General features: G+C 39.1%; 8 protein-coding genes and 2 non-coding genes across 14 annotated transcripts; 6 read left to right on the top strand and 4 right to left on the bottom strand.

The window, feature by feature from the left end:
• Positions 1-1,573: 1,573 nt before the first annotated feature.
• Positions 1,574-1,645, bottom strand: AT3G61825. Its single transcript has one exon. It is a non-coding gene; the product is annotated as a tRNA-Gln (tRNA).
• Positions 1,646-1,676: 31 nt separating this feature from the next.
• AT3G61820 (Eukaryotic aspartyl protease family protein) lies at positions 1,677-3,732 on the top strand. The gene has a single exon (NM_116047.3). The coding sequence runs from the start codon at positions 1,927-1,929 to the stop codon at positions 3,376-3,378; it is 1,452 nt and encodes a 483-aa protein (NP_191741.1). The 5' UTR covers positions 1,677-1,926; the 3' UTR covers positions 3,379-3,732.
• A 1,052-nt stretch (positions 3,733-4,784) lies between these two features.
• On the top strand, positions 4,785-9,089 carry AT3G61800 (ENTH/VHS protein). Of its 2 annotated transcripts, NM_001340128.1 has the most exons (3): positions 4,835-6,448; positions 6,570-6,791; positions 6,921-8,897. In NM_001340128.1, the coding sequence occupies exons 2-3, from the start codon at positions 6,606-6,608 to the stop codon at positions 8,727-8,729; spliced, it is 1,995 nt and encodes a 664-aa protein (NP_001326668.1). In that variant the 5' UTR covers positions 4,835-6,448; positions 6,570-6,605; the 3' UTR covers positions 8,730-8,897. The 2 variants fall into 2 exon arrangements, with proteins under 2 accessions (NP_191739.1, NP_001326668.1); NM_116045.3 differs by having other exon boundaries at positions 4,785-6,791; positions 6,921-9,089.
• Positions 4,902-6,284, bottom strand: AT3G61810 (Glycosyl hydrolase family 17 protein; the record flags this gene model as incomplete). The annotated part of the gene is made up of 3 exons (NM_116046.2): positions 4,902-5,956; positions 6,040-6,093; positions 6,185-6,284. 3 exons carry the CDS (start codon positions 6,282-6,284, stop codon positions 4,983-4,985), a joined length of 1,128 nt encoding a protein of 375 aa, NP_191740.1. The 3' UTR covers positions 4,902-4,982.
• A 529-nt stretch (positions 9,090-9,618) lies between the features above and the next one.
• On the top strand, positions 9,619-11,755 carry AT3G61790 (Protein with RING/U-box and TRAF-like domain). Its single transcript, NM_116044.4, has 3 exons — positions 9,619-10,136; positions 10,420-10,806; positions 11,113-11,755. Exons 1-3 carry the CDS (start codon positions 9,909-9,911, stop codon positions 11,476-11,478), a joined length of 981 nt encoding a protein of 326 aa, NP_567118.1. The 5' UTR covers positions 9,619-9,908; the 3' UTR covers positions 11,479-11,755.
• An 84-nt stretch (positions 11,756-11,839) lies between these two features.
• On the top strand, positions 11,840-16,032 carry emb1703 (embryo defective 1703). The gene is made up of 4 exons (NM_116043.2): positions 11,840-14,249; positions 14,368-14,987; positions 15,071-15,283; positions 15,366-16,032. Exons 1-4 carry the CDS (start codon positions 11,990-11,992, stop codon positions 15,636-15,638), a joined length of 3,366 nt encoding a protein of 1,121 aa, NP_191737.1. The 5' UTR covers positions 11,840-11,989; the 3' UTR covers positions 15,639-16,032.
• An 852-nt stretch (positions 16,033-16,884) lies between these two features.
• AT3G61770 (Acid phosphatase/vanadium-dependent haloperoxidase-related protein) lies at positions 16,885-18,909 on the bottom strand. The gene is made up of 2 exons (NM_116042.4): positions 18,125-18,909; positions 16,885-17,365 (listed from the first exon to the last, which is right to left on the bottom strand). Exons 1-2 carry the CDS (start codon positions 18,815-18,817, stop codon positions 17,204-17,206), a joined length of 855 nt encoding a protein of 284 aa, NP_567117.1. The 5' UTR covers positions 18,818-18,909; the 3' UTR covers positions 16,885-17,203.
• Positions 18,910-19,222: 313 nt separating this feature from the next.
• On the top strand, positions 19,223-23,154 carry DL1B (DYNAMIN-like 1B). 3 transcript variants are annotated; one of them, NM_116041.3, is made up of 14 exons: positions 19,223-19,488; positions 19,730-19,793; positions 19,872-19,976; positions 20,086-20,190; positions 20,380-20,430; positions 20,524-20,585; positions 20,712-20,802; positions 21,031-21,095; positions 21,287-21,481; positions 21,567-21,686; positions 21,788-21,858; positions 21,939-22,215; positions 22,310-22,678; positions 22,778-23,154. In NM_116041.3, the coding sequence occupies exons 1-14, from the start codon at positions 19,360-19,362 to the stop codon at positions 22,904-22,906; spliced, it is 1,833 nt and encodes a 610-aa protein (NP_191735.2). In that variant the 5' UTR covers positions 19,223-19,359; the 3' UTR covers positions 22,907-23,154. The 3 variants fall into 3 exon arrangements, with proteins under 3 accessions (NP_191735.2, NP_001325984.1, NP_001325985.1); NM_001340126.1 differs by having other exon boundaries at positions 22,310-23,129; NM_001340127.1 differs by having other exon boundaries at positions 21,939-22,678; positions 22,778-23,127.
• A 98-nt stretch (positions 23,155-23,252) lies between these two features.
• Positions 23,253-23,325, bottom strand: AT3G61755. The gene has a single exon. It is a non-coding gene; the product is annotated as a tRNA-Ala (tRNA).
• A 457-nt stretch (positions 23,326-23,782) lies between these two features.
• Positions 23,783-25,875, top strand: AT3G61750 (Cytochrome b561/ferric reductase transmembrane with DOMON related domain-containing protein). Of its 2 annotated transcripts, NM_116040.2 has the most exons (3): positions 23,783-24,404; positions 24,482-24,881; positions 24,966-25,875. In NM_116040.2, exons 1-3 carry the CDS (start codon positions 24,198-24,200, stop codon positions 25,553-25,555), a joined length of 1,197 nt encoding a protein of 398 aa, NP_191734.1. In that variant the 5' UTR covers positions 23,783-24,197; the 3' UTR covers positions 25,556-25,875. The 2 variants fall into 2 exon arrangements, with proteins under 2 accessions (NP_191734.1, NP_001326254.1); NM_001340125.1 differs by having other exon boundaries at positions 23,783-24,881.
• Positions 25,876-26,117: the final 242 nt, after the last annotated feature.

The raw sequence follows: 26,117 nt of genomic DNA, 5'->3' as shown, positions 1-26,117 counted from the left end.
GTTATGAAAAAAACCAAACATTGTTCCTCTGACCAATATAGGACTAACTTAGGTGAGATTCTGTGTTTTCGTCCATTAATGTTCTCTTTTATTAAATTTGTTTAAAAATAGTTAGGTATGACTCCAAGGATATACCAATCTATATTTATTGTTTTCATTTTTATTCAGTTAATCAAATGTGAATGTTACATCACAATTTCGACAAGGGATATTGATCGATTTGTTATCATTATAAATGGAAAGTAAAGAACAGCCAAAAGACAAAAACAATGCACATATATATGTTTGATTCTGGATTCAATTATACACTATAAATTAAAATTTATGTGTAGCTTTGAGTGAATCCGTGAGTGAGTGATAAATTCAGTTTTAGATTGATGTGAAAAAGGTGAATAATAATATAAGAGCAGAGGGGACCATAAAGATAGATATATCACATGATCTCTTGATCAGACTCTGCGAAGATGGGCCTCAATTTCTCTTCTTCCCCCATTATTTGTCCCTGCATATATAAACCTTCTGGTTCTGGTTAAGTTTTTACTTGTAAACGTTTAAATCTTTTCTGGTATATTGAAAATTAACACTATATAGCAACTAAACACTCTAACAATAAATGTTTAACTATAACATATTATTGTGCTAGAAACATGAATATGTCAGTGAAATTATAGGGGATTAATATGAAAAGAATTGAGAGAGGGTAGGGACCAAGTGAGGATGAGTTATATAGGCTATGGACTTTAGAAACCGAAATTATTGGGAGATGACAATGAGAAATGGAGGCGATTAGGTGTAACTAATTAATAAACTAGACTAGATTAGTAGATAGGGGCTTTCGTGTTCATGCTCCCATTCTCATTTGTTCATTAGCTATCTCTTCTCCTCAAGTTTCCACTTTTTTTGTTTTCTAAAGAGTTTTTAAAATCCAATACTGGCAAAAATTTAATATCAATTATGGAGCATGTGTGCCACCTACTTCTCCTTCCACTGGTTTTTAAGTTTCTTAGTTATTCTATTATCTCGTTAAGCAAATAAATTAAACTGATTTTTTCAATTAACAAGTATATCATAAAATTTCGTTTTTTAATTTTAGAAATGGAGCTTTCCTCGAATTTTATGCAGACTTTTGAAATATTTCGTGCTATATTTAGCAAGCGTCGTATTTCTTCTATAAAATAAGTAAAGAACCCTTCAAAAATATACAAACCCCAAGTATTATCTTCATAGTTTCTGTATGCTTGCTTCACACAAAATCTCCAAACTATTAAATCCAACTAAATTGCCAAACTGCTAGTTCCGGTAATCCTTAATATGATGGACTCCAAATTTTACAACCCATGAAGGGAGATATCAGGCCTTAAGTACATAAACTCAACGAGCCCACATAGTTTATCTATCCTTATTGGTTATTGGCTTATTGCATAACTCAAATGCTTTAGAGATAATTCTCAGTGGCCTCTTAGACATTTTTTGGCTATGTCTTGAAGCCCCACCCTGCCCCCAAAAAATATGGGCTAAAGTCTCATCAAGAATACTAAAAGTGTACAATGGAAACAAAAAAATTCTAATTTAAAGGTTCCACCGAGACTTGAACTCGGGTTACTGGATTCAGAGTCCAATGTCCTGACCACTAGACCATGGAACCAATTTGCACCGTCTCACCCAATAATCTTATATATTCCAAGCTACAAAATTAGAACTCCATTACTTCGTCAGTAGGAAATGGGGAATAAAGTCAATAATTTGGTAATGATAAAGAAAAAGAAAGAAAAAACAAAGTCGTTATTACATAATTAAAGTAAACTATGTGCTTTCACACACGAGCTTCATTTTGCCTTTGTATACTTTTGAGTAGATAGATAGACAGACTATAGTCTATATAAGATCCATGTGACAATAGTTAAAATCCTCATATTTTCATTTCCAATGGAGCGCAAAGTCTTGAATACCCTCGCCTTCTCCGTCTTTGCCGTTCTCTTCTTCACCTCCTCTGCTTCTTCCCAATACCAAACTCTTGTCGTCAACACTCTTCCTTCTTCCGCAACACTCTCATGGCCCGAGTCCGAATCTTTAACTGATGAATCTTTATCCGAGTCCACAACTTCACTCTCTGTCCATTTATCACACGTGGATGCTCTGTCTTCCTTCTCCGACGCATCTCCGGCGGACCTCTTCAACCTCCGTCTCCAACGAGACTCTCTCCGCGTCAAATCTATTACCAGCCTCGCCGCCGTATCAACCGGACGAAATGCTACGAAAAGAACTCCACGTACCGCCGGTGGATTTAGCGGCGCAGTTATCTCTGGCCTCTCACAAGGAAGCGGAGAGTATTTTATGAGGTTAGGTGTTGGAACTCCGGCGACTAACGTTTACATGGTGCTCGACACAGGAAGCGACGTCGTTTGGCTCCAATGCTCTCCTTGCAAAGCCTGTTACAACCAGACCGACGCCATTTTTGACCCGAAGAAATCCAAAACTTTCGCCACCGTACCATGTGGATCTCGCCTTTGCCGGAGACTAGACGACTCGTCGGAATGTGTCACTCGTCGAAGCAAGACTTGTCTCTACCAAGTATCGTACGGTGACGGATCATTCACCGAAGGAGATTTCTCAACTGAAACGCTGACGTTTCATGGAGCGCGTGTTGATCACGTGCCGTTAGGATGCGGTCACGATAACGAAGGCTTGTTCGTTGGTGCGGCTGGGCTTTTGGGCTTGGGCCGTGGTGGGTTATCTTTCCCGTCGCAGACGAAAAACCGTTATAACGGAAAATTCTCTTACTGTTTGGTTGACCGGACGAGTTCCGGTTCTTCTTCTAAACCACCGTCAACAATCGTGTTTGGAAACGCCGCCGTTCCGAAAACCTCTGTTTTCACGCCGTTACTAACGAACCCGAAACTCGACACGTTTTATTACTTGCAGCTTCTTGGAATCAGCGTTGGTGGTTCGCGCGTTCCCGGCGTTTCGGAGTCGCAGTTCAAGCTTGACGCCACCGGAAACGGCGGTGTCATTATAGATTCCGGTACTTCGGTTACTCGGCTGACGCAACCTGCTTACGTAGCGCTTAGAGACGCTTTTAGACTTGGTGCTACGAAGCTGAAACGTGCTCCATCGTATTCTTTGTTCGACACGTGTTTTGATCTCTCGGGAATGACGACTGTGAAGGTTCCGACGGTTGTGTTTCATTTCGGAGGCGGAGAGGTTTCGCTTCCGGCGAGTAATTATCTGATCCCGGTTAACACTGAAGGACGGTTCTGTTTTGCGTTTGCCGGAACTATGGGGAGTTTGTCAATCATTGGAAACATACAGCAACAAGGTTTCCGGGTCGCTTATGACTTGGTCGGGTCACGGGTCGGGTTTTTGTCTCGCGCGTGTTAGATTTTGAGCTTGAGTTGACTGATTTATTCCCAAAGACTTTTTGGGAGAAAATTGACAAAGCAAATTATCAAACATTGTTATCATCATCGACTATCATACTACTCATTAGTCATCATTCATGAAGATCCCTAGATTAAATATTGTACTAGTACTTCTGTACTGTCAAAAGTCAAAGAGAAGTGAATCTTAAAGGTGCTTTTGTCCTTTGAAATTTCTTAAACCAAAATGAAATTATTGGTAATTCACTAGCTTAAGTGCTCGTTTTAAAGTGAAATTCAATGTATCTTCTCATCTTGCTTTGGATTAGTAGCGATTATTTTTTTCCTTCTTTTCATAACTCATCCTACTATTGTGCTCAATGCTCATGTTATATATGGCATTGGTTAGTGCATCTCGATATTTTTGGTATGAGCGTACATATATGTATATATTGTGCCTATCGTAAACGACACACGGTATCGTTAATGCAAGATGGACGTATGTTCTTGGTTTTTGGTTCTCCATGTGAATGAGAGAGTGTGAATATCCGACACCAGTTCTTGGTTTTATGTGTTATGTGAAGCAGTCTCTATTTTGACAAAATAATTGCTTCAGTAAGTAACAAATCACTAATCATTAATAATAACAAAAATCATAAGTGAGATGGGAAAATAAAATAAACAAAAAAATCCTCAATGACGGATACAGAGACAAAGTGCGGTACGTTGGCCCACATGGACAGAATAATGCAACCACCGAACGAGCCACCAATTTTATACCCACTCCCTTCCCGCTCTTTCCTCCGTAAATATCTCCGATCACTCACTCACTTGCGTATTTAGTGGGCGATGTGTGATCAGTCATTTTTATGCTCCTCTTATCAAAATTCAGCCTTCTAGAAACTTATTATTCAGATGAATATATAGTCTCTATATACAACAACAAGACTCACTCATTAGTCATTAGTCATGAGTCACGAGTCATGATTTCCATTCTCTCAATAAATTATGTGAATTTAACATATTTGTCAAATTATTGGTAATTCACTAGCATATGTTTTAATGTGATTTTGGAGCCTTACAACTTATAACAAGGTGATTTTATTTGTTTCTATCATAAAATACACATTATCCATCAACACAATTAAAACGTTACTTTCCATTTTTCCCATATTTCCACCCTTATTTATTTTCATTGGTTTGTAAATAGAGTGGCTCTCACTTCTTTTATTTTATTTTTATTTCGTTCATATAAAAATAAAATAAAACTGTTAAAACTAAATTTAAAATATAGGACAACTTTCAGTAACATGATGACAATTTGCATTTCCAATTTATTCCGGGACAAATGTTTTGTTAGATTGATTGATATTACTGACTCCAAGTCCACGAATCTATCATCTTGCACGTGACATATGGGACAAAGGAAAAACATGACACAAGCCTTCAATCATCTCCACTTTTTATTATTTCTTTATCAACTTTGTATTATTTACAAGTAAGCCCGGTGGATTAATATGTCGTAATACTGGCCTGGTCTAAAAACAATTCAATAGACCCATAATAAAACAAAACAATAGGCCCATTACCTCATAAATCTTCTTCCATCTTTGCGCCGTTCAAACTTCAAATCGGCGGCGAGAAATTCAGATCATACTTCCTCGATCCGTTACCGTAAAGCAATCCCCAGTGCTTCTCCACGGCGTTTCCAGTTTTCTGGTCTTCATCGAACAGAGCAAAGATATACACCGGAACTTTATTCCATCTTCTTCTCAGATGCTCAACGAGCCGTTGGTTAAAAACCCTAGCGTTCTCCAAATTAGCAGCTGTTTCACCCGGATCTCCCCTCGTCGGCCACCCAATCTCCGATACAACCACCGGAATTTCAGGTAACCCTAAGGATTTCACGGCGGAGTCAACAGAATCCAGCATTATGTCGAACAGATTGGTGTATGCAACTCCAGTGTACGGATCTATGTATCTCCGGCGTCTGGGGCTGTTCATCGGCTGAAACAGAGCAAAATCCAGAGGAATCGAAGGGAATGATTGTTTATAAGCGAGGTAAGGGTAAACGTTCACCATGAGAGGTGAATTTGTTCTTTGTAGAAACCTTATGAGTGGTTCCAAAACCGAATCACCGATCGATTGATGGAAAACAGCAGTCGAAGGAGGGAATCTTCTGGAAAGAATCGCGAGAGAATGCGTTGTGGAGACTTTGATCTTCTTGTGTAATCTGTATCTCTTGATTGCTTTGTGAACGTTGACCATAGCTGAGACTAGGTGGTTGGAGAATTGCGGGAGTAAGGAGACTTCGTTTCCGACGGAGATTGCTGTGATGATTGTGTTCTTGTGGTAAGGTAAGATGAAGTTTCTGATGATTGATTCAGCTTCGGAGAGATTGGTGGCTAGAGATGGGATCTTGTCGTTGGGGATACAGAGGGAGAGAGTGATTCCAGTGTTGGCGAAAGATTTGGTGATTCTTGGATCCAAGTCAAAGGTTTTGACATGTTTGATGGAGAGAGAGTTGACTAGCGATGGTATTGCTTCTGGTGGTGGTAGGTTTGAGCCGTAACGACCATAGTTGATTCCGATCACTGGACCTGGAAAAACAAACAAAAAAAAGTCATTGAGAGTTAAAAAGATTCGATGTTCTCGTGAATCACACAATGGAATCGAAGATTACTACTATCTTCAAGATTGGAGCTGTATTCTCCGTAGTTGATTCCGATTTGTGGACCTGGAAAACGAACGAGAAAGTGAAGGAAAATGAGAGAAAAAGAATCAATTTTTTCTCGGGAAAAGTATAACAGAATCACCAGATTATTTACCTACAAGCGATGGAATCGTGGAGCAAGAAGCCATTGAGATGGAAAAAACCAAGAGAATCCAGAAAGCGTTTTGCATCGTCGTCATCAGGATCATCTTCATCTTCTCTCGACTGTGTTGAGTGATTTTGGTGGGAAGAGGAAAACTTCACATCAACTATATAAACGATATTTATCGTAATTACATTAACACCCATCTAAGTTGGTGAATAGAGGTTAGACAAACAGGGGCAAATACGTTACTTCGAACCAATTGGGGAGAGAGGGGTAAATAAGTCATTTCGTTTAACCAAGTAAACCGACTATAGTGGGTACAAATATTAAACCAACACAAATCTAATTTTTTCTTTTTCGGTTTTCTTTTTATATCGTCTTCTTCGGAAATTAGAAAGGAGAAGAAAATCTGAATTTCTGATTGCCGGCGATGGAAGGAAGAGATGACGGCGGAGGGAAAGTTATTGGGTTGATAGAGAAAGCGACGAAATCAACTGCTCAAGAGGTTGACCCGAGGCTTCTCAAGGCGATCAAATCCATTGTTCGCTATTCTGATTCGGAGGTCCGACTTAGTTCGCAAACCCTAATGGAGCTCATGAGACATAACCACTCTCAGGTTTTTTTCACATTATTTGAACAATTTCTGATCCGTTCAATTCATTGAAACTTGCTCTTTTAAGGACTAGTCAATGTTGATTGATCAGGTTTGTTGGTCAAATAACGCGGTGATAATTTTCTTTGACAGGTTCGATATCTGACGCTTTTCATAATCGACGAGCTATTCATGAGATCAAAGCTCTTTAGAACTTTGATAATTGAGAATCTTGATCAGCTTTTGAGTTTAAGTATTGGGTTTAGAAGCAATCTGCCTCTTCCTGCACCACCTGCTGTTGCCACTACGTTGCGTTCAAAGGCTATTGAGTTCTTGGAGAAGTGGAATTTGTCTTTTGGGTTTCATTACAAGGAGCTTAGACTTGGGTTTGATTACCTTAAGAATACCCTCAAGTTAAAGTTCCCTGATTTACAGGCTAATGCTGCACGGATTCAACGAGAGAGACAGGAGAGGGAGATGAAGACAAAAGAGATTTTGCGGAACAAGTTTGATTCCTTGAGAGTTAGTTTTGGACTCTTCAAGTATGAGATTGAGGTAACGATAAAGGAAATCAAGGAGTGTATGGAAATTGTTCAGTGGAGAGGGGATGATGGTGTTCCACTTGCGATCTTAGATGAGGAAGATTTTGAGGAGATCCGTTGTTCTCATCTGAGGCAAATTCGTCTTGATTCACTGAAACAATCAGAAAAGGTTGAAGAAACTGGTGAAAACAGAATTGTATTTGATGTGTTGAGGGAACAGTGCAAGCTTCTAGTGACAAAGCATCTGATCTCGGTTCAAGAAGGGATCTCTCTTCTCATTAGGGTTGACGTAAGTGATAACAGAACGAGAGATTCCATGTTGAAGGACTTGATTGATATCAGGAATAACATATTGGCAGCTAAAAAGAAATGGGAAGAAGCTGGTTTTACAATGTCAAGAATGACTGATATTCACGGTAATGAAGAAACAAACGAGGAAGAAGAAGATATCTGGGAGGAGGATGATGGCAAGGTTAAAACTGATTCAGTCAAGAACGTGGCTCATGTGATGAGAACTCAGCAGAGTGAGAATTCATCTTTACCATCATCAGGTGAAGCAAAGAAGTCTACATCAGAAGCTAGGTCCAATAAAGTGTCGAACACTAAAAAAGTTGGAAGCAGTGGAAACTCTCTTAGAGACAAGCTAATTTCTGAAGCGCCTGTGATGAATTGGGGATCACAGTTGACTAATTGGGAATCAACTACGGAAGTTCGAGCTAATTACCGGGGTTTAGAGATCGAGAGCCACTGGGGCAGGGTGGATCAAGATGCTATAATTCCAGCAGATAAAATAGCAGAATTGAATCTTCAGGCAACCGTGTATAGAGAAGAGAGAACAGAGACACCTCCATGCCGTGCTTCTCTAAAGAAAGGTGGTCTTTGCCAGAGAAGAGATCTCAGAGTCTGTCCGTTTCACGGACCCATTGTACCCCGGGATGATGAAGGAAACACCATAATCCAGGAATCTCCATTAGATGAGAGTGAAAACCAAACTTCTTCAACTTCAGGGACCAACCAGGATGTGTCTATGGATGAAACAACTTCAGATTCTGATCCTAATCAGTTAGCTAGGCAAATAGCGAAAGAGGCTCTGAAGAATATCCGGGAGAAAGACAAAGAAGTGGTGAGGAAAAGAGCAAAGCTTGTTAAGGTTAAGGTTAAGGAACACAATCATGAAGTTCTGCGTGGTGCGGCAATAGCCTCAACTTCTAGATCGAATGCTATGGATGATGAGTTTGATAGAGTTTTTGCTGAAAAGAAAAACAAGAAGCAAACCTTTTCCACAAGGCGTAAGAAAACAACGGCTAAAGATAGAATATCCCAGAGACTGTTTAGTAATCGAGTAAAAGGTACTAATCCACAGCAGTTGGCTCAGGGCAATGATGAAAAGTGCCGGGATACATCGGCTAACCAGTGGTAACAAATAACTAAAATCTTTCTAGTTTTGATCCAGTAGTGCCTTAAATTTGATTGTTTGATGCAAATAGGAGTAAAAAGCTAAAGAATATTTGATGAATGAATAATCAGATCCGCTTGTGATCTCTTGTAGCTGTGAAAACAGTTCTTAAGTCAAGTCCCAGATTCTTTGAAGCTTTATATTTTTCTCAGACAAAAGTCACAAAACCCAACAGAAAGATAATAGTACAATTGACATGTTCTGTTAAAAAGCAACGACAGATCATTGAAGCTGGATGGATCGTTGTTGTTCGCTTTTTTCTTTTTCTTTTATGTGGTGTGTTTAAGGATGATATCACTCATGAGACCGATCACTGATGAGAAGCAATTATTAATTGAATAATTTGCTTTTAAGATTGTGAGAGTTTGCTTGAGATGAAGAAGAGTAAAATGTTCATTTACATTATCATTGGTCTTTGAAGTGACTTTGAACCCAAGCCACATCCCATTACTTATTATTCCTCTTATGAATTTCATATTCTTAAACCGTCTAATTTTACCTAAATACATCTCTTAAAGTTTTTGTTAAAGTAAACAGAAAGATGAGCATGTTTTTCATGAATCTTTGAATTTAGCTGTCATTTTAGAAGTTGAAAATCATTTTTCTTGTACAAAGGAAAAGAAATTGTTTGAATTAAAAGTAAAAAAAGAACACACAATAATGATAGACAGAATCCCACTAGAGAGAAAAACATCTAGAATAAAAAAAAAGAAGCAATCATGTGCACCATGTACATATTTAGGCCCATCTCTACTGGATCATGGCCCTTTAATTAAAAACAAAGAAATCATTGAGTGAGAGAGGATATACTGTACGTATATTATTAGAATATGATTATTTTTCCCCTATCCAGTAAATTCTTCTGAATCTCTTATAATTCAATTTGTTTCCAAATAACATTCTCTCTTTAACACAGCCGCCTTTGTGACCGTCCGATCTTAAATCAGCGTTTCCGGTTCATTTGACGGCAACTATCTCTCTCTCTCTCTCTAGAGAATTGATGAAGAAGAGCATCTATCTTTTTTGTTTTTGAAAATTAACAACACTTCACGAGGGTTGACCTGTTTCGGTGGTGTTTCTTCAATTCCGGATTTTGATCTTTCGTTTCGATCGAAGATCAATCAAAGTCTCCACCTTTCTTCAATGGATTTGGATAGCATGGACTGTACATCAACCATGGATGTGACAGATGATGAAGAGATCCACCAAGATCGCCATTCCTACGCTTCTGTTTCCAAGCATCATCATACTAATAACAACACCACCAACGTTAATGCTGCTGCTTCTGGGCTTCTCCCTACCACCACCAGTGTTCATGAGCTTCTCGAATGTCCTGTCTGCACCAATTCTATGTACCCTCCCATTCATCAGGTCTTTCTTTTCAATCCCTTGTTCTCTGATTTCGTTTCCCCGGATCTTTAATTTGTTGATTTTGTTTAGGGTTTTGAGTTAATGATGTGAATCATGGATGTTGAAGCAGTGGTTGTGTTGCTCTTGTAACTTGAAATTTAGTTTTATCCATTCACTAATGGCTACAATTGAAACAATTGTCACTAAATTTTGTCAATAGCTTTGATAGTTTCTAAGATTCTTCTTATTGTTTCTTTAGAGAATTATGGAATAACAGATAGACAATTATTTGATTTCCCTACAGTGTCACAATGGACATACGTTGTGTTCAACCTGTAAAGCCAGGGTTCACAACCGCTGCCCAACTTGTAGACAAGAGCTCGGTGATATCCGTTGTTTGGCACTGGAAAAAGTAGCCGAATCACTTGAACTACCTTGTAAACACATGTCACTTGGATGTCCTGAAATCTTCCCTTATTACAGTAAGCTCAAACATGAGACTGTATGTAACTTCAGACCTTATAGCTGCCCTTATGCTGGATCCGAGTGTTCTGTTACGGGCGATATCCCTTTCTTAGTTGCTCATCTGAGGGATGATCATAAGGTGGATATGCATTCTGGGTGTACTTTCAACCATCGTTATGTCAAGTCTAATCCTCGTGAAGTCGAAAACGCCACATGGATGTTAACTGTAAGTACATATGAATCGTGCTTCATAGTATACACTTAGATAAGTTAGGAGGCTTTGTTTAAAGTAATAGGATTATATTTGTGATAAAATTTGATCTGTCTGGTATAAACTGTAATGTGATCAGCTGAGTCAAATTTTGCTTTTGTTGCGAGTTAGCTTTCCTAGAGAAGGTCCAGTTATTTATCTAATCTATGGTTGTGAATTGTGAATCTTCCATCTCGCTATACATGTTGACTTGATATACTTTAATGCTTATCAAGGTTTCCTCTGTTTTGGTTTTGTTTCTGGTTCAAAAATGAAAATCAGGTCTTTCACTGCTTCGGTCAATACTTCTGTCTTCACTTTGAGGCATTCCAGCTCGGAATGGCTCCAGTCTACATGGCGTTCCTGCGTTTCATGGGGGACGAGACAGAAGCTCGAAACTACAATTACAGTTTAGAAGTGGGAGGTTATGGTCGGAAGCTGATATGGGAAGGAACACCAAGAAGCGTAAGAGACAGCCACAGGAAAGTTAGAGACAGTCATGATGGACTAATTATACAAAGAAACATGGCTCTCTTCTTCTCAGGTGGAGATAGGAAAGAGCTGAAACTTCGAGTCACTGGAAGGATATGGAAAGAGCAACAACAAAGTGGTGAAGGTGGAGGAGCTTGTATCCCAAACTTGTCTTGAAAATTAAAAAAAAAAAATCAAACTGATTTTGAAAACCTCACCGATTTGGCCTTGTCTCTGTAACCATGGTTATCTGTAATTAGGGTTTTCTCTGACGATAAACTTGGGGTTGTTCTTATGTATCTCTCTCTGTCTTTCTCATGTCATGGAGGTTTTTTTATTATAAAATATATAGTTCATTACAATTCTGCTATATCTGGAGGAAAAACGTAAAATGTTGAACCTTTTACTTTTATCAACTGTAGTGTTCATAAATTTATGTAATGCTTGTGTTGTGTCCACGAAACGACGACGTTTCATCATTGTTCTGTTAAACCCAGCTTTTGGAACTTGGAAGTGATGAGCTTTATATCTGGAAAATGTAAAATGTTGAACCTTTTTTCAACTGTAGTGTTGTTCAAAGGCGTTAGCTTTGTTTAAGAAACGACGACGTTTCATCATTGTTCTGTTAAACCCAGCTTTTGGGGGTTTTCTCACTCGGAAGTGAGCTTTATCCCTTTGGTTTCCATCAATGGAGGTTCTACTAAACTCCAATGATGGTTTCTTCAATTTCTCGTCTTTCTCGTCCAATTCGAACAGGAGACTCGCTAACCAACGTCGATTCAACTTGCCCATCTCCAAATTCCACTACTATCGCGTTTCAATTCTCCGAGTCTCGGCTCGGTTCGGAGAGACCTCGAGGCGACGTAATTCGCTGAGGAAGAAGATCATCGGTGATGAGTATTGGCGTTCGACTCCGAAATCTTCTGAACCAGGTACGAAACCTCTAAACGAAAGCCATAAGTTTGGTCACTGTGATGATTTAAGTAGCACCGAGGGATTGAAAGATAGGGTTGCTCAAGATTCAAATTTGCTGAATGAGCTTGAAGATTGGGTTGCTCGGTATAACAAGGAAGCAGAGTTTTGGGGTATTGGTTCGAATCCCATTTTCACTGTCTATCAGGATTCTGTTGGAAACGTAGAGAAAGTAGAGGTTGATGAAGACGAGGTCTTGAGTAGAAGAAGATCAGCTCTTGGGGATTTGGAATCAGTGAGTTCTAAGCTTGTATATGCGAAGAAATTAGCTGAACAAATGGAGAATGGGGAACATGTGATCCATAAGGAGAGTTCTCTTGTCAAGTTCGTTTCTTCTTCTTCTTCTTCAGAGGAAGAGTTTCGTCTCGTTAGCTCAGTCCAAAACGCAATTCTTCGTCTTGACTTAATTCCAAAGTTGCCGGCGATTGGAAGAGCTGTTTTGTGTGGTTACATTGGACTCTGGTTGCTGAAGACGGTGCTTGTGTATAGGAAGAGTAATGAGGTTGAGTGTACAGAGTTGGAGAAGGAGATGATGAGGAGAAAGATGAAAGCTTGGCAGGAAAGGGATATGTCGGAGAAAGGTACCGTGGAAGTTTTGCACAAGGAGGGTTTGGAAAAGCCATTGATGTCATTTGAGAAGCCTAAGTTTGATCGAAATGAACTTATGACTAGTATTTCTAAAGTTAAGGGTTCAGAGAAGAAACTGGAACTCGTGAATTCTCCTCATGTTGAGCTGGACTTTGTTGATAAGATCCATGAAATCAAAGCAATGGCTAGACGAGCACGGGAGATAGAAGCTGGCATAGAACTTAATGAAAAGCAGAAGCTCGATGTGAACAAAGAAACAGGCGACAATGAGGAAGATATAAGCATTCAGTCACAGAAGAGTCTTCCACATGAGGCTTTGACACACAGTGAAGGTGATGATGATAAAGATGAACGCTTGGGAACTTCGACTGACAGTGAGAACACTGAACTTTCTGGTTTTGCTGTTCCGATGTTGAATGGGGCTATGGTAGATTTTGGTTTTCTGAATCATGAAATGGCAGCATCTGACAAAGAAAAGGTGAGTAATGTGGTACCACCAGTTCCTACAGACGGAGTCATCCAATCTTCTGATGTCTCTAAGGATCAGTTAAGTATGATGAAGAATAGCACTGGTCGTAAGTCACGGGTCATACGGTCTGTAAAAGAGGCTAAAGAGTTCCTTTCAAGAAGAAGTGGTGAGAAAGAGCTTACTCAGGAACCTTCTCAGATGATAGCCCAAGATAGTGTTGAAATCTTCTCAAAGCAGAGCGACGAAGAGCGTGGTGTAGCTAGAAAACACGAATTGGTTGACAAAAATAAAATCCTTGGTGCAGCTGTCAATGGAACCTTGAAATCTGCACTTGAGTCTACTTCTTCTGAACCGTTGGGGAAGGATGCTGATTGTCAACCCCAAAAGAATGATTACCAAAAACTCTCAGAACCTGGGAATGCAGTTAAGGGATCGAGCAAGCAAATAAATTCTTCAAATAAAATCGAAGAGCACAATTTTAAATTTGCCAAAAGTTCTTCTGGTGGTACTGAACATATAGAGAAGGAAGAACCATCAGGGAAGGGGAATTGGATAGAGAATAACTACCATGAATTTGAGCCTGTTGTTGAAAAAATGAGAGCAGGATTTAGGGATAATTATATGGCTGCTAGAGAGGGTGAAACTCGGGAGCCAGGTACAATTGCTGAAATTGCAGAACTTTACCGCAGTGAGTATAATGATGAGCTTGAGTGGATGAAGGACGAGAAGCTAAGGGACATTGTCTTCCATGTTCGAGATAATGAGCTGGCTGGTAGGGATCCATTTCACCTGATTGATGATGAAGATAAAGCTATGTTTTTGCAAGGCTTGGAGAAGAAAGTTGAGAAAGAAAATGAGAAACTGTCTCATCTGCATCAGTGGATTCATTCAAACATTGAAAACCTTGACTACGGAGTAGGTAATCTTCTACAACTTTGATTGAGACTCAGTTTGCTCAATATCTTACGTACACAAATTATGCATTAATCAGCTTGTCAAAATATATCTCAACCATCTCCCTTCCTCTTATTATTCAGATGGCGTCAGTGTGTATGATCCACTAGAAAAGATCATACCGAGATGGAAAGGGCCTTCACTTGATAAGAACCCCGAGTTTCTCAATAACTATCATGAACAGCGTGAAGCACTGTTTTCTGAAAAAGCTGCATCTGTATCTCCTGTGAAATATGAAGAACAGAGCTCTCATCAGGAATTATCAGAGTCTGCTTCCTCTGAGAACACTCTCACCCCTTCATCTGAAATTACCTCAAGCCAGCCAAAGATTGTTGTAGAAGGAAGTGATGGATCTGTTAGACCTGGTAAAAAATCAGGAAAGGAGTATTGGCAGCACACGAAGAAGTGGTCACGTGGGTTCCTTGAGTTGTACAATGCAGAGACTGATCCAGAAGTGAAAGCTGTTATGAGAGACATGGGAAAAGACTTAGACCGATGGATTACTGAAGACGAAATCAAAGACGCTGCTGATATAATGGAAAAGCTGCCAGAGAGGAACAAGAAGTTCATGGAAAAGAAACTCAACAAACTCAAGAGAGAGATGGAGTTGTTTGGTCCTCAAGCTGTTTTGAGCAAATACCGCGAGTATGGAGAAGATAAGGAAGAAGATTATCTATGGTGGTTGGACCTTCCGCATGTACTGGTATGTTTTCCTGCTAAACAGTTGACTGACATTGGAGAAACACAAAAGTCCTTGAAAATCTGATATGTCTTTTCATGTTTTAGTGCCTTGAGTTGTACACAGTTGATGAAAACGGAGAGCAGCAAGTAGGGTTCTACACATTGGAGATGGCAACAGATCTCGAGTTAGAACCCAAACCACATCATGTGATTGCTTTCGAGGACGCTGCAGACTGTCGAAACCTCTGTTACATTATTCAAGCTCATTTGGATATGCTACGAAGTGGAAACGTTTTCATTGTTCCGCGCCCGCCAAAGGTAATGAATTTAGCCAATGAAGAAACTTTAACTAGACGTGTTTCTGTTATCAATTCAAAGTTGTTCTCTTTAACCTACACAGGATGCATATCGAGAAGCCAAGGCGAATGGATTTGGTGTAACGGTTATTAGGAAAGGAGAACTGAAGTTGAATATTGACGAGCCATTAGAAGAAGTAGAGGAAGAGATCTGTGAGATAGGAAGCAAGATGTACCATGATAAGATCATGGGAGAACGATCTGTGGATATAAGCTCGTTGATGAAAGGTGTCTTTAACCTGAAGACCAAACCTACTGGCCGAAGAAGAAAACGATCAAAGCAGGCTCTTAAAGATTCTAACAAGAAAAGTAGCTGAGGCACCAATCCAAAGGGCCTATAGCAAACAGAGATTGGAGGCAAACTTAGAAATGATAGCTGAGGGTACTTTCGTAGTTCGTTATGTTGATTCGTCCAGCGAATTTGGGCTACTTCTTTCTTCGTTACATATGTTAATTCGTTCAACGAATTTGGGCCCTTTTATGCACAAGAAATCCAAAGGACTGAAAAGGCTCAAATCCATATTTTTTGGGCTTACAAAATGCCCATTCCCACAATCTCCCCCAAATAAATAGCTTCTATTTTCGTGTATGATAGACACATGTTGTGTGTTTTAAACCTTGCCTTTTTGATTGATCATAGGTTGGTTAGAGAGAGAGTATGTGATCCTACTTTAGTTCTTGGATCACCAAAGCGTATTAGTCAGTTCTTCTTAAACCCTCTAAGAGACCCACAAAAATTTGTTGTTGTCGATTATCTGTTCTAAGATAGTCTGTCTCTAACATGCTTAATCTGTTGTGCAGTTTGAGAGTTACAGTAAGTTACTGATGCATTAAGTCACTAAACATGTCATCATCATAAAGATTTGCATTGGTTTAAACAAAAACAAGCTCTCATTGCATATTCAGGGAATACAAAAAACGCAAAAAAGAACCCTCAAGGAAGAAGAAATAAAGAGTTTACTTAATTTAAAGAGTTTTCTACAAACAAGAGATTTAGAGAGGTTCAAGGTATTCACACATATGGCTACACAAAATCAGTAATCCTTTTGCCTCACTAAGCTGTCCTCTTCCGGTTTGGTCAATAGGCTTGTCTCCAGCTGATAGGCTTGTCCAAAGCCATAGTGAGCTTGGAATGGTTAGTAACAACCCTGATGGGTTTTGATGCTGTGCTAAGATAACATTGTACTTTGCCGCTTTCATATCGTGATGATGCAATCTTCTTGTGAGATGTCTCCCATGATTAGCATCACATTTGATGGTGCAGGATTGTCAACCGCCCCAAAATAAAGATCTACGAAAATCTTCTTATCTCTCCCATCTTTATTGTCTGAAACCATATATCATCAATCAACGCATAGATCAAGATCTAACGCTTCAAGGAGACGGAAGATTACGAAACGAACACGATAAACTAATTGGAGCAGAATGATCAAGGGGTTTAGGATTTATTAGATCTTACGGGAGAACATTCCGAGCTAAGAAACTGCTTTTTGGCCGTTAGATCTCAAGTATATCTGTGCTATCCTCTCCACTAAACACTTCAGTTGCTTGCTCTAATGACGTAAATCTTAGTTATTATGGTTAACTTTGTGTGTGTGTGTGTGTGTGTGTTTCTGCAGCAGTCACTGAACATGTCATGCATTGCTTTAAACGCTTTAAACAAAAGAAGCTCTCATTGCATTCTCAGGGAATACAAAAACTCAAAAAAATAAAAGCCACAAGGAAGAAGAAACAAGAGTTTTCTCTATTGCTGAACAAAACATATGATACTACAACATGAATCTTAGCCAAAATCAATGTTAAGCGATACTTAAAACACTCTGTTTTTTTAGGCTACCCAAATCAAAAACCAACCAGATCACTTGGAATAAAAGACATCTTCTTAGACTGAGACGAGATAGCCTTGGCAACAAAAGCAAGCAATCACAATACCAACCAATGCTCCAGCAAGAACCTGCGAAGGAGTGTGACCAAGCAGTTCCTTAAGCTTTCTTTGACTGATGGGATGTCCTTCGAACAAGTCCCTAATGATCAAGTTCAGAACCTGACATCAACAAATACAAAACATTGTTAATCTTATCTTACAAAGAACAACAAACTAGACTTAGACTCTGTACAGACCCTCTTTCAAAACTCTTAATTCTCTGCAATTTTATCAAGATCATTCTACAACCAACAACAACTATCATCAATATGTGGCTAATATCCATAATTTCGAGAAACTTGTATTGTGCTCTCAACAATGCAAAACCATCATCTAAAAGATTTAAGAACCAAGAGCAAACATGACTTAGACTCTGTGTGAATCCTCTTTCAAAACTCTTAATTCTCTGCAATTTTATCAAGGTCATTCTACAACCAATAACAGCTATCATCAACATGTGCCCAATGTCCATAATTTCGAGAAACTTGTATTACGCTCTCAACAATGCAAAACCATCATATAAAAGATTCAAGAACCAAGAACAGAAATCAACATCTAACTCTCCATAATTCCAAATCTAGTGATGTACTTCAATTGTGCACACATTGAAAACTCAAGCACGCCAACTTTTACACATAAAAGCATTCACAAAAATTCAACAATGTAGTGAAAGTCGAATCCATCACCAGATTCTAGTAATACATTAAACTATACACACTCATCAACATGGAAATAGTAATACATTAAACTATACACACTCATCAACATGAAAATCTAGTCAACTTGTAGAATAGACAAAGCATTTAATAAGACCAAAGTCAAACTCTGTAAAAATCTCCAAAACTCAAAACTTGAAGCAGATTTGGTTTAACTTTTTACCTCAGCTTGCATACCGGCATGGCGTCTAACACCAATTGCATCATACATGACAATCAAGCTAAACCCTAAACAAACAGGAAACAAGGAATCTGCAACTCCATGACAAAGCGCCACAGAGGTCGTCAAAGCCATACATAAAGCTGAGTGAGACGAAGGCATCCCACCAGAAGCATAGAGAAGACGAAAATCCCATTTCCTCTCAATGAAGAAATTGATAACCATTTTACTCGATTGCGCAAAGAACCACGCGACTACAGCTGAAACGAAAGTTGGATTCGCAGAGAGCGTCGCAACGAAAGGGCTAATCTTTATCTTAGCAGAAGCAGTAACGCTCAAAAGGGCAATCCCTAATCCACCGTTATGCTTCAAATCTCCAGCGAAATCCTCAGAAAACGCCGCCGTGTCGTCTCTGTAAGCTCGAAAACGAGACATCCATTGCCTGGATTGAGAAGAAACCAAACCCTTTATTGTTCGAATGATTGGACGCAATACACATAAAGGGTTTAACTTGATACGACGATTGCAATCTGGTTTAGGATTCGAAGATGATTTACAGCAGAATAACGATAAGGTGTTGTTGGAAGCTTCCAACTTTTGGATAGAGGTTAGCTTTACGAAGGAGAAACGAGAAGGGTAATGAGAAATGGTTTTAGAGAAACAAGCGAAGGAAGGATTTGATGTAAGAGACTCCATGAGAGAATTAAGTTGCTGCTACTTTGCGACATACAGAGAGATTAGAACACAAAGTGTTGTGGGAGACTTGGCGAAGAAAGATTGGAGATTTTCTTCAACCCAACTGGGCCTAATCAACGAAAACAATTAGTTTAGCTAAATTAAACACACTTTTTTGGTAATTAACATCGAAATCGTGTGGTTGTAGAGAAAAGAAGAGACATTGTTTTCGTAAATTATAACGGAAATACCATTCGAGTATCGTGACTCGAATATACCAAAAATGTGTCCAAAAGAGGATAACTGGGCTCAAATAAAGTGGGCCTTTGGGCTTGCTACAAGGTTTGACTTTTCAATAGGGGTACTTTGGGTATTATGAATCTTTAGCTTATATATTTTTATTTTCTGAGAAAAATTCAACGGTCGCCCGAATGATAGCAATTCTCGCGGTTATAACGTTTGCGTTCTCTTCTCCTGCTCATACGGACCCGTCGGAGACCAAATCTCGCCGGAAGATTGATTCATCCGTTGATTAATCGGAGCTCCTTAGTTTTGATTCCGTTATGGAGAGTTTGATTGCGCTTGTGAACAAGATTCAGAGAGCCTGTACGGCTCTGGGAGATCACGGCGAGGGAAGCTCCCTCCCAACTCTCTGGGACTCATTGCCTGCAATTGCCGTCGTCGGTGGTCAGGTTTGGTCTCTTTCTCTTGATTTTTGGCATGGAATTTTGAATCGGTGATCTTTAGATCATAGGCATTGCGTAGAAATAATCTCATCTCATTTTTCAACGAATCGTCTGATGGCTCCCATTGAATCATTGATTTGATCGAAACTAATGATAATGTTTCTGTTGTGAGATCCTTTGTTCTTAATCAAAAACTGTTGAGTATTCATGCAATGCGTGTAATCCGATCGATTTGATGAAATTGTAGAGTTCTGGAAAGTCTTCAGTGCTAGAGAGTGTTGTTGGAAAAGATTTTCTACCTCGTGGAGCTGGTAAGCTTTCTTAGAAAAATATCTGAAGATTATTTTCTGAAAGAACACTTACTTAGAACAACAATGTCTTCCGTGTAGGGATTGTTACACGCAGACCTCTTGTCCTGCAGCTTCATAGAATTGATGAAGGGAAAGAGTATGCAGAGTTTATGCATCTTCCAAAGAAGAAGTTCACAGATTTTGGTATTGTTTGGGAGGAGTTTATGCTCCTTAGTTTTCCTGTGACTGCTTGCAGTATCTGTAGTGTTGTTTACGTGCCCACATTCTTCTCATCTTCTTCCTTGTTATGTAGCTGCTGTGAGGCAGGAGATCTCGGATGAGACAGATCGTGAAACTGGTCGCAGCAGCAAAGTAATATCCACAGTCCCAATTCATCTCAGTATCTTCTCTCCTAATGGTAAGAGAAGCCTTTGTACTTCCTACATTTGCATTAAGAAATTAACTAAACATGCTTTAGGATCCTTAGGTTCTTGTACACAGGGTGTGAAATTCAATCAAATCTTAAATTTATGTTTTCTACCATCTTTCCCATTTGTCTTCCAGTCTCCATACTCTTAACGATTTTATTTACTTCAAATGTTTGTAGTTGTGAATTTGACACTTGTCGATCTTCCTGGGCTAACAAAGGTAGCTGTTGGTAAGTGAGACAGTCTTTGTTTTCCATGATATCCCACACCCCAAGTCCTCTTTAGTGAAAGAGTAATGAAATATGGTGCCAATTATGTTGTAGATGGCCAGCCTGAAAGCATTGTTCAAGACATCGAGAACATGGTCAGATCGTTTATTGAGAAGGTAACTATGATTTGAAAGAAATTACAAGTATGTAGCAGAATTCAATTGTGGAAAGATGATGCTACTATCCTCTAAAGGTCGTGTGTTCAAGCAAATAACAAAGATTGATCATTCACCTTTTGACAGCCCAACTGCATCATACTTGCTATTTCCCCTGCAAATCAGGATCTTGCAACATCTGATGCCATTAAGATCTCTCGTGAAGTTGATCCCAAAGGTGCCAGATTCTTCCTTTTTTATATTTTGATACAACTGCTTTCTGAATTCACTTTGAGCTTCTTTTTTGTGAGATATAAGCGACTAGGACATGGTAAATATGGTTTAAGTTCTATGGAGCATTGTATATATGATTGATTAGCATCATCAATGCTTAGATGATGATAGTATTTCGAATTGATTGATTCTTGTTGTTTAATGTTTGCTTCGCTGCACTTTATGCTATCAGGAGACAGGACTTTTGGAGTTTTAACAAAAATTGATCTCATGGACCAAGGCACTAATGCTGTTGATGTAAGTTTACATTCAGATGATAGTAATACATTCTACATATCATTAGTCAAGATTATCGTCTAATCTGCAAGCAATCTATCTCTAACTGCATTATGAAAGGACACAATGAAGATAAATATGAGAATCTCACTAAAGAATGGTTAGTGAATATTTAACAGTCCCTAAGTATTCTAAATGTTTGGAGATTTCAGATACTTGAAGGAAGGGGATACAAATTAAGGTATCCTTGGGTTGGTGTTGTAAACCGGTCTCAAGCTGACATTAATAAAAGTGTTGATATGATTGCTGCTCGTCGGCGTGAACGTGATTACTTCCAGACTAGCCCAGAGTACAGACATTTAACTGAAAGAATGGGTTCAGAGTATTTAGGAAAGATGCTCTCTAAGGTATATAATTGAGGAGCTTGGTATGTATGAAGATTTTAGCATAAAAGATTTTGTAGTTGCTCTAAAACCAGCTATAACTTTTCAGCATTTGGAAGTTGTTATCAAGTCTAGAATCCCGGGACTTCAGTCTCTTATCACAAAGACAATTTCCGAGTTAGAGACAGAGCTAAGCCGTCTTGGGAAGCCTGTAGCAGCTGATGCTGGTGTAAGGATCTTCTGTCTTAAGGACCTTTTAGCCTTTCATTCTTCGGTTTCTTGTCTCATTTCACATCCCTCCTTCGTTAATACTCATTCTCCTGAATGCAGGGAAAACTTTATATGATCATGGAAATTTGCCGTGCCTTTGATCAAACTTTTAAAGAACACCTGGATGGCACGTAAGTCATCCGCATGTTTCTGGATTGTTGCTAATTCAATTTTCTAGCTTTATAATTGATAACCACTAACAACCTTACAGGCGTTCAGGTGGTGAAAAGATAAATTCTGTGTTCGACAATCAATTCCCAGCTGCCATTAAAAGACTGCAATTCGACAAACATCTCTCCATGGACAATGTACGGAAACTGATCACTGAAGCAGATGGATATCAACCTCATCTCATAGCTCCTGAACAAGGTTATCGCCGGCTCATAGAATCATGCTTAGTCTCCATTAGAGGCCCTGCTGAAGCAGCTGTTGATGCGGTTCATTCCATTCTCAAGGATCTTATCCACAAATCCATGGGCGAAACATCTGTAAGAATATCTCTGCTCAAAGTCATAAACCCAACAACAACAATAACACTTATGAGTTTTGAAGCATGATTATGTGTTTTCATCATGACTACAGGAACTGAAGCAATATCCAACACTCAGAGTAGAAGTATCAGGTGCAGCCGTGGATTCATTGGATCGAATGAGAGACGAAAGCAGGAAAGCAACTCTGTTACTAGTGGACATGGAGTCTGGTTACTTAACGGTCGAGTTCTTCAGGAAACTCCCGCAAGATTCTGAAAAAGGTGGGAATCCGACACATTCGATATTCGACAGATACAACGATGCTTATCTCCGAAGAATCGGCTCAAATGTGTTGTCATATGTGAACATGGTCTGCGCTGGCTTGAGAAACTCCATACCGAAATCCATTGTTTACTGTCAAGTCCGTGAAGCAAAACGAAGCCTTCTAGACATCTTCTTCACCGAACTTGGCCAGAAAGAGGTAACAATAAAGATATACTAAAAAACCTATATGAGCAAATTGACAATTGTATAAGATACGAGTAAGAATGTTAAAATGGTTTGGTGTTAAAAATTATAGATGAGCAAATTGTCGAAATTGTTGGATGAGGATCCTGCGGTTCAGCAGCGAAGGACTTCGATTGCGAAGAGGCTGGAATTGTATAGAAGTGCTCAAACGGATATTGAAGCAGTTGCTTGGTCCAAGTAGAGAGACGAGACCCTCTCTTCACACTCCATTTTTTGTTTCTTTAGGATACGTTTCCTTCTACATTTTTTTGTCTCTTTTTTTTTTCCATTTGTCATTGTATTCGGTGTTCGAGTTATCATTGTTTCTGAATAAAAGTTTTTGTAAGACGATGGTTGGCGCAGTAGAATATGGTTGACCAAATTATTTTTCAAAAAATAAATAGATTTCATGGACTGAAGAAACATATGACGTGATCTCCTCTCTGTTTTAAACCACCGGAAAGAGAGAACAAAAGGAGCAAGCAAACAGAAGAAGAAGAGCAAACAGAAGAAGAAGAGCAAACTAAAATTAAAAAAATCAACAAAATTGGAGATGCGGGGAATCGAACCCCGTGCCTCTCGCATGCGAAGCGAGCGCTCTACCATATGAGCTACATCCCCATATTGGCTAACTTATTATGTTAATCCCTTTTATTATGTTAAAGTTGAATAATTTTGAATTATGATATCGATTACATAAAACGCTTAGTCGTTGACTGATACCGATCCCGCCATGCGTAATAGTAATACTGTTTAAATTGTTTTACATTACCATTTTGCAATTGCAACACAATACCTTTTTTCTCATTTGAGTTTGTGTTTTACAACGAACAAATGAAATTGTTTGTTTGTGTGATTGGTACTCATGGAAGCTGTAAAGCTGTACTCATTGGTTAATTTATTATTGTTTACTTTGTTTCCAAGTTCCCTTCCAATATCTCCTCCAAGAAAAGAAAAGATGATGTTGATCGTGGCACTATCCTGACCAAATATACCTAATGAGTAATGATTCAGACTAAGACTGATCCACTTCCCACTATGGTCCAGTTTACGACCCCACTCTCTCGCTCCCATCTCTGTCTTCTTCTTCTTTTTTTCCCTAAATAAGCAAAGTAAAAAACTCCAGATTGTCCATATCTTAAAAATCTATTCGTAATTTCTCAACCTCAAATAGCAATTGCCAATTGTTTTAACTGGCAAAGAAAAAGCAATAATTTCATAGCATCTTGGTATTTTTCTGTCGGTTCACGTGTCGATTTAGTGACAGAGGGGACATAAATTGTCCGATACTTAACCAGTGAAACATCAACTCCAAGTATCTTTCTCAAAATCCAACCGGAGCTGATTTAAAACAATTTGATGATTATGATTGATCTCCATCTCCAACCACTTTCACCACCAAACTCAATCACTCTTCTTCTTCTTCAAGTAACCATCACCCAAAAAGCTTCCATTGTTCCTCGCTCCTTCTCGTCTCTGTTTCGATTCCAACCATGAAAACTTTGGTCGGATTTTACATCCTCTGTTTCTTAATCGGACAAGATCTGCCTTTCTTAGCTGCAGATGACGTCAATGTCATAAACGATTCGACCCAGAATCTCTGTTTTGCAAACCGATTATCCGATTTCCTCCCTCCACCGTACAGCAATATCTCCGATAACATGCCCTGTACTCCTCTTTGGAACACGTTCGTCTTACGGGTAAACCGAAAAACATAAACCAACTTTTCCTAAAACCCATAATTTTGATTTTCAACGCTGCTTGCTCTGTTTTGCAGTACTCAGAAAACAGAGACAATGTGATGACGATTATAGTATCGGCTTTATACACAACCGGGTGGGTTGGGATTGGATTCTCGAAAGAAGGAAGAATGGTTGGATCAAGCGCGATGATCGGATGGATTTCGAAAAAGGGTCACGCCAAAATCAAACAATACTATCTCCAAGGAACGGAGAGAGACCAAGTTGTGCCGGATCAAGGAGAATTGCAACTACAAAAAGTCCCGCCGGTGGTGGCTCTTCACGGAGCAATGATTTACTTAGCTTTCCAGGTGAAATTCGCCGTTAGAGTTCCTCGGAGAGCTGTCATTCTAGCGTTTAGCACTGCTTATCCTTCCAAGCTAGGCCGTTTGACTAAGCATGATGATAAAACTACAGTCATCGTCGATTTTTCCAAAGGTAATATAATGTATATACTAGTCTAATCTATACATGTTAAAAACAGGGGAGAGTTCAATAGTTGTATGTTCTTGGTCAATGCAGCTAGTGGAGCAACCTCCATAAAGACGACAACTTCTACGGAGAAGACAAAACATGGAGTAATGGCGATACTCGGATGGGGTTTCTTACTTCCTGTAGGGGCAATCCTAGCAAGATATCTAAGACATAAAGACCCTCTTTGGTACTATCTTCATATCGGTTTTCAGTTCACGGGCTTTATCTTCGGTTTAGCCGCAGTTATTCTTGGGATTCAGCTTTACAATAGGATCCAGCCGGATATACCTGCGCATCGAGGCATTGGGATCTTTCTTCTAGTCCTTAGCACTCTTCAGGTTTTGGCTTTCTTTGCACGGCCACAGAAGGAGACAAAGATGAGGAGATATTGGAATTGGTATCATCATTGGATTGGGAGGATCTCTCTCTTTTTTGGAGCAGTGAACATTGTTCTTGGAATTCGAATGGCGGATAATGGAGGAGATGGATGGAAAATTGGATATGGATTTGTTCTGTCAGTCACGTTACTTGCTTTTGTTGTTCTTGAAATATTCAGGATTCGTGGCACTATCGGCTCACCATCTTCTCGCAGCCCTCCCTCTTTTGAGACACATCCAAGTTCTAGTACTAGTGTTTGATTCAAGATCTTCTGTTTTTTTTTTCTTGTACATAAAGGTACTTTTTTTGTTTTCCCCATAATCATTGGTCACTGATTTTATAGTCCATATGTGTTGTAATTTTTTTTTTTTTTTTTTGGTTCGGCAATATGATTTTCAAGTGGAAATCGGTCTTGGTTTAGACTTTAGAGCAACATGGTGATATTTGTTTTTTTAAGGTTTGTTTCTTTTTGGATCTCAATTTGTTGTCATGTAAGTTGAGTTTTGAAGGTTGTTGTTCCTGGAAAGTGAAATATACGTAATTCTTTAATTCCTTATGAGTTTGTAAATGTGCATAGACGTCCCTAGACCCTAAGGCTAACATTATGGAGCGATTAACAAAAATATGGTCCTTTTGTATGCAAATGCAATCTCTCATCTTTCATATAAATCATGAACGTATAATTGGATGATAAGTTTTGAGTCTTATTTGAAATGAAAAAAGGATCATCTTCCTCCATTGTCTGGTAATGTCAAAATGTTGTTGCATGAGAAACATACAGTGTTCATATTGGGCCTAACTCGAAGTTGTTTCTTTTATTAA

Source organism: Arabidopsis thaliana, chromosome 3, assembly GCF_000001735.4.
Source record: "Arabidopsis thaliana chromosome 3, partial sequence".
NCBI lineage: Eukaryota > Viridiplantae > Streptophyta > Magnoliopsida > Brassicales > Brassicaceae > Arabidopsis > Arabidopsis thaliana.
This window is presented reverse-complemented; position numbering and strand designations above follow the sequence as displayed.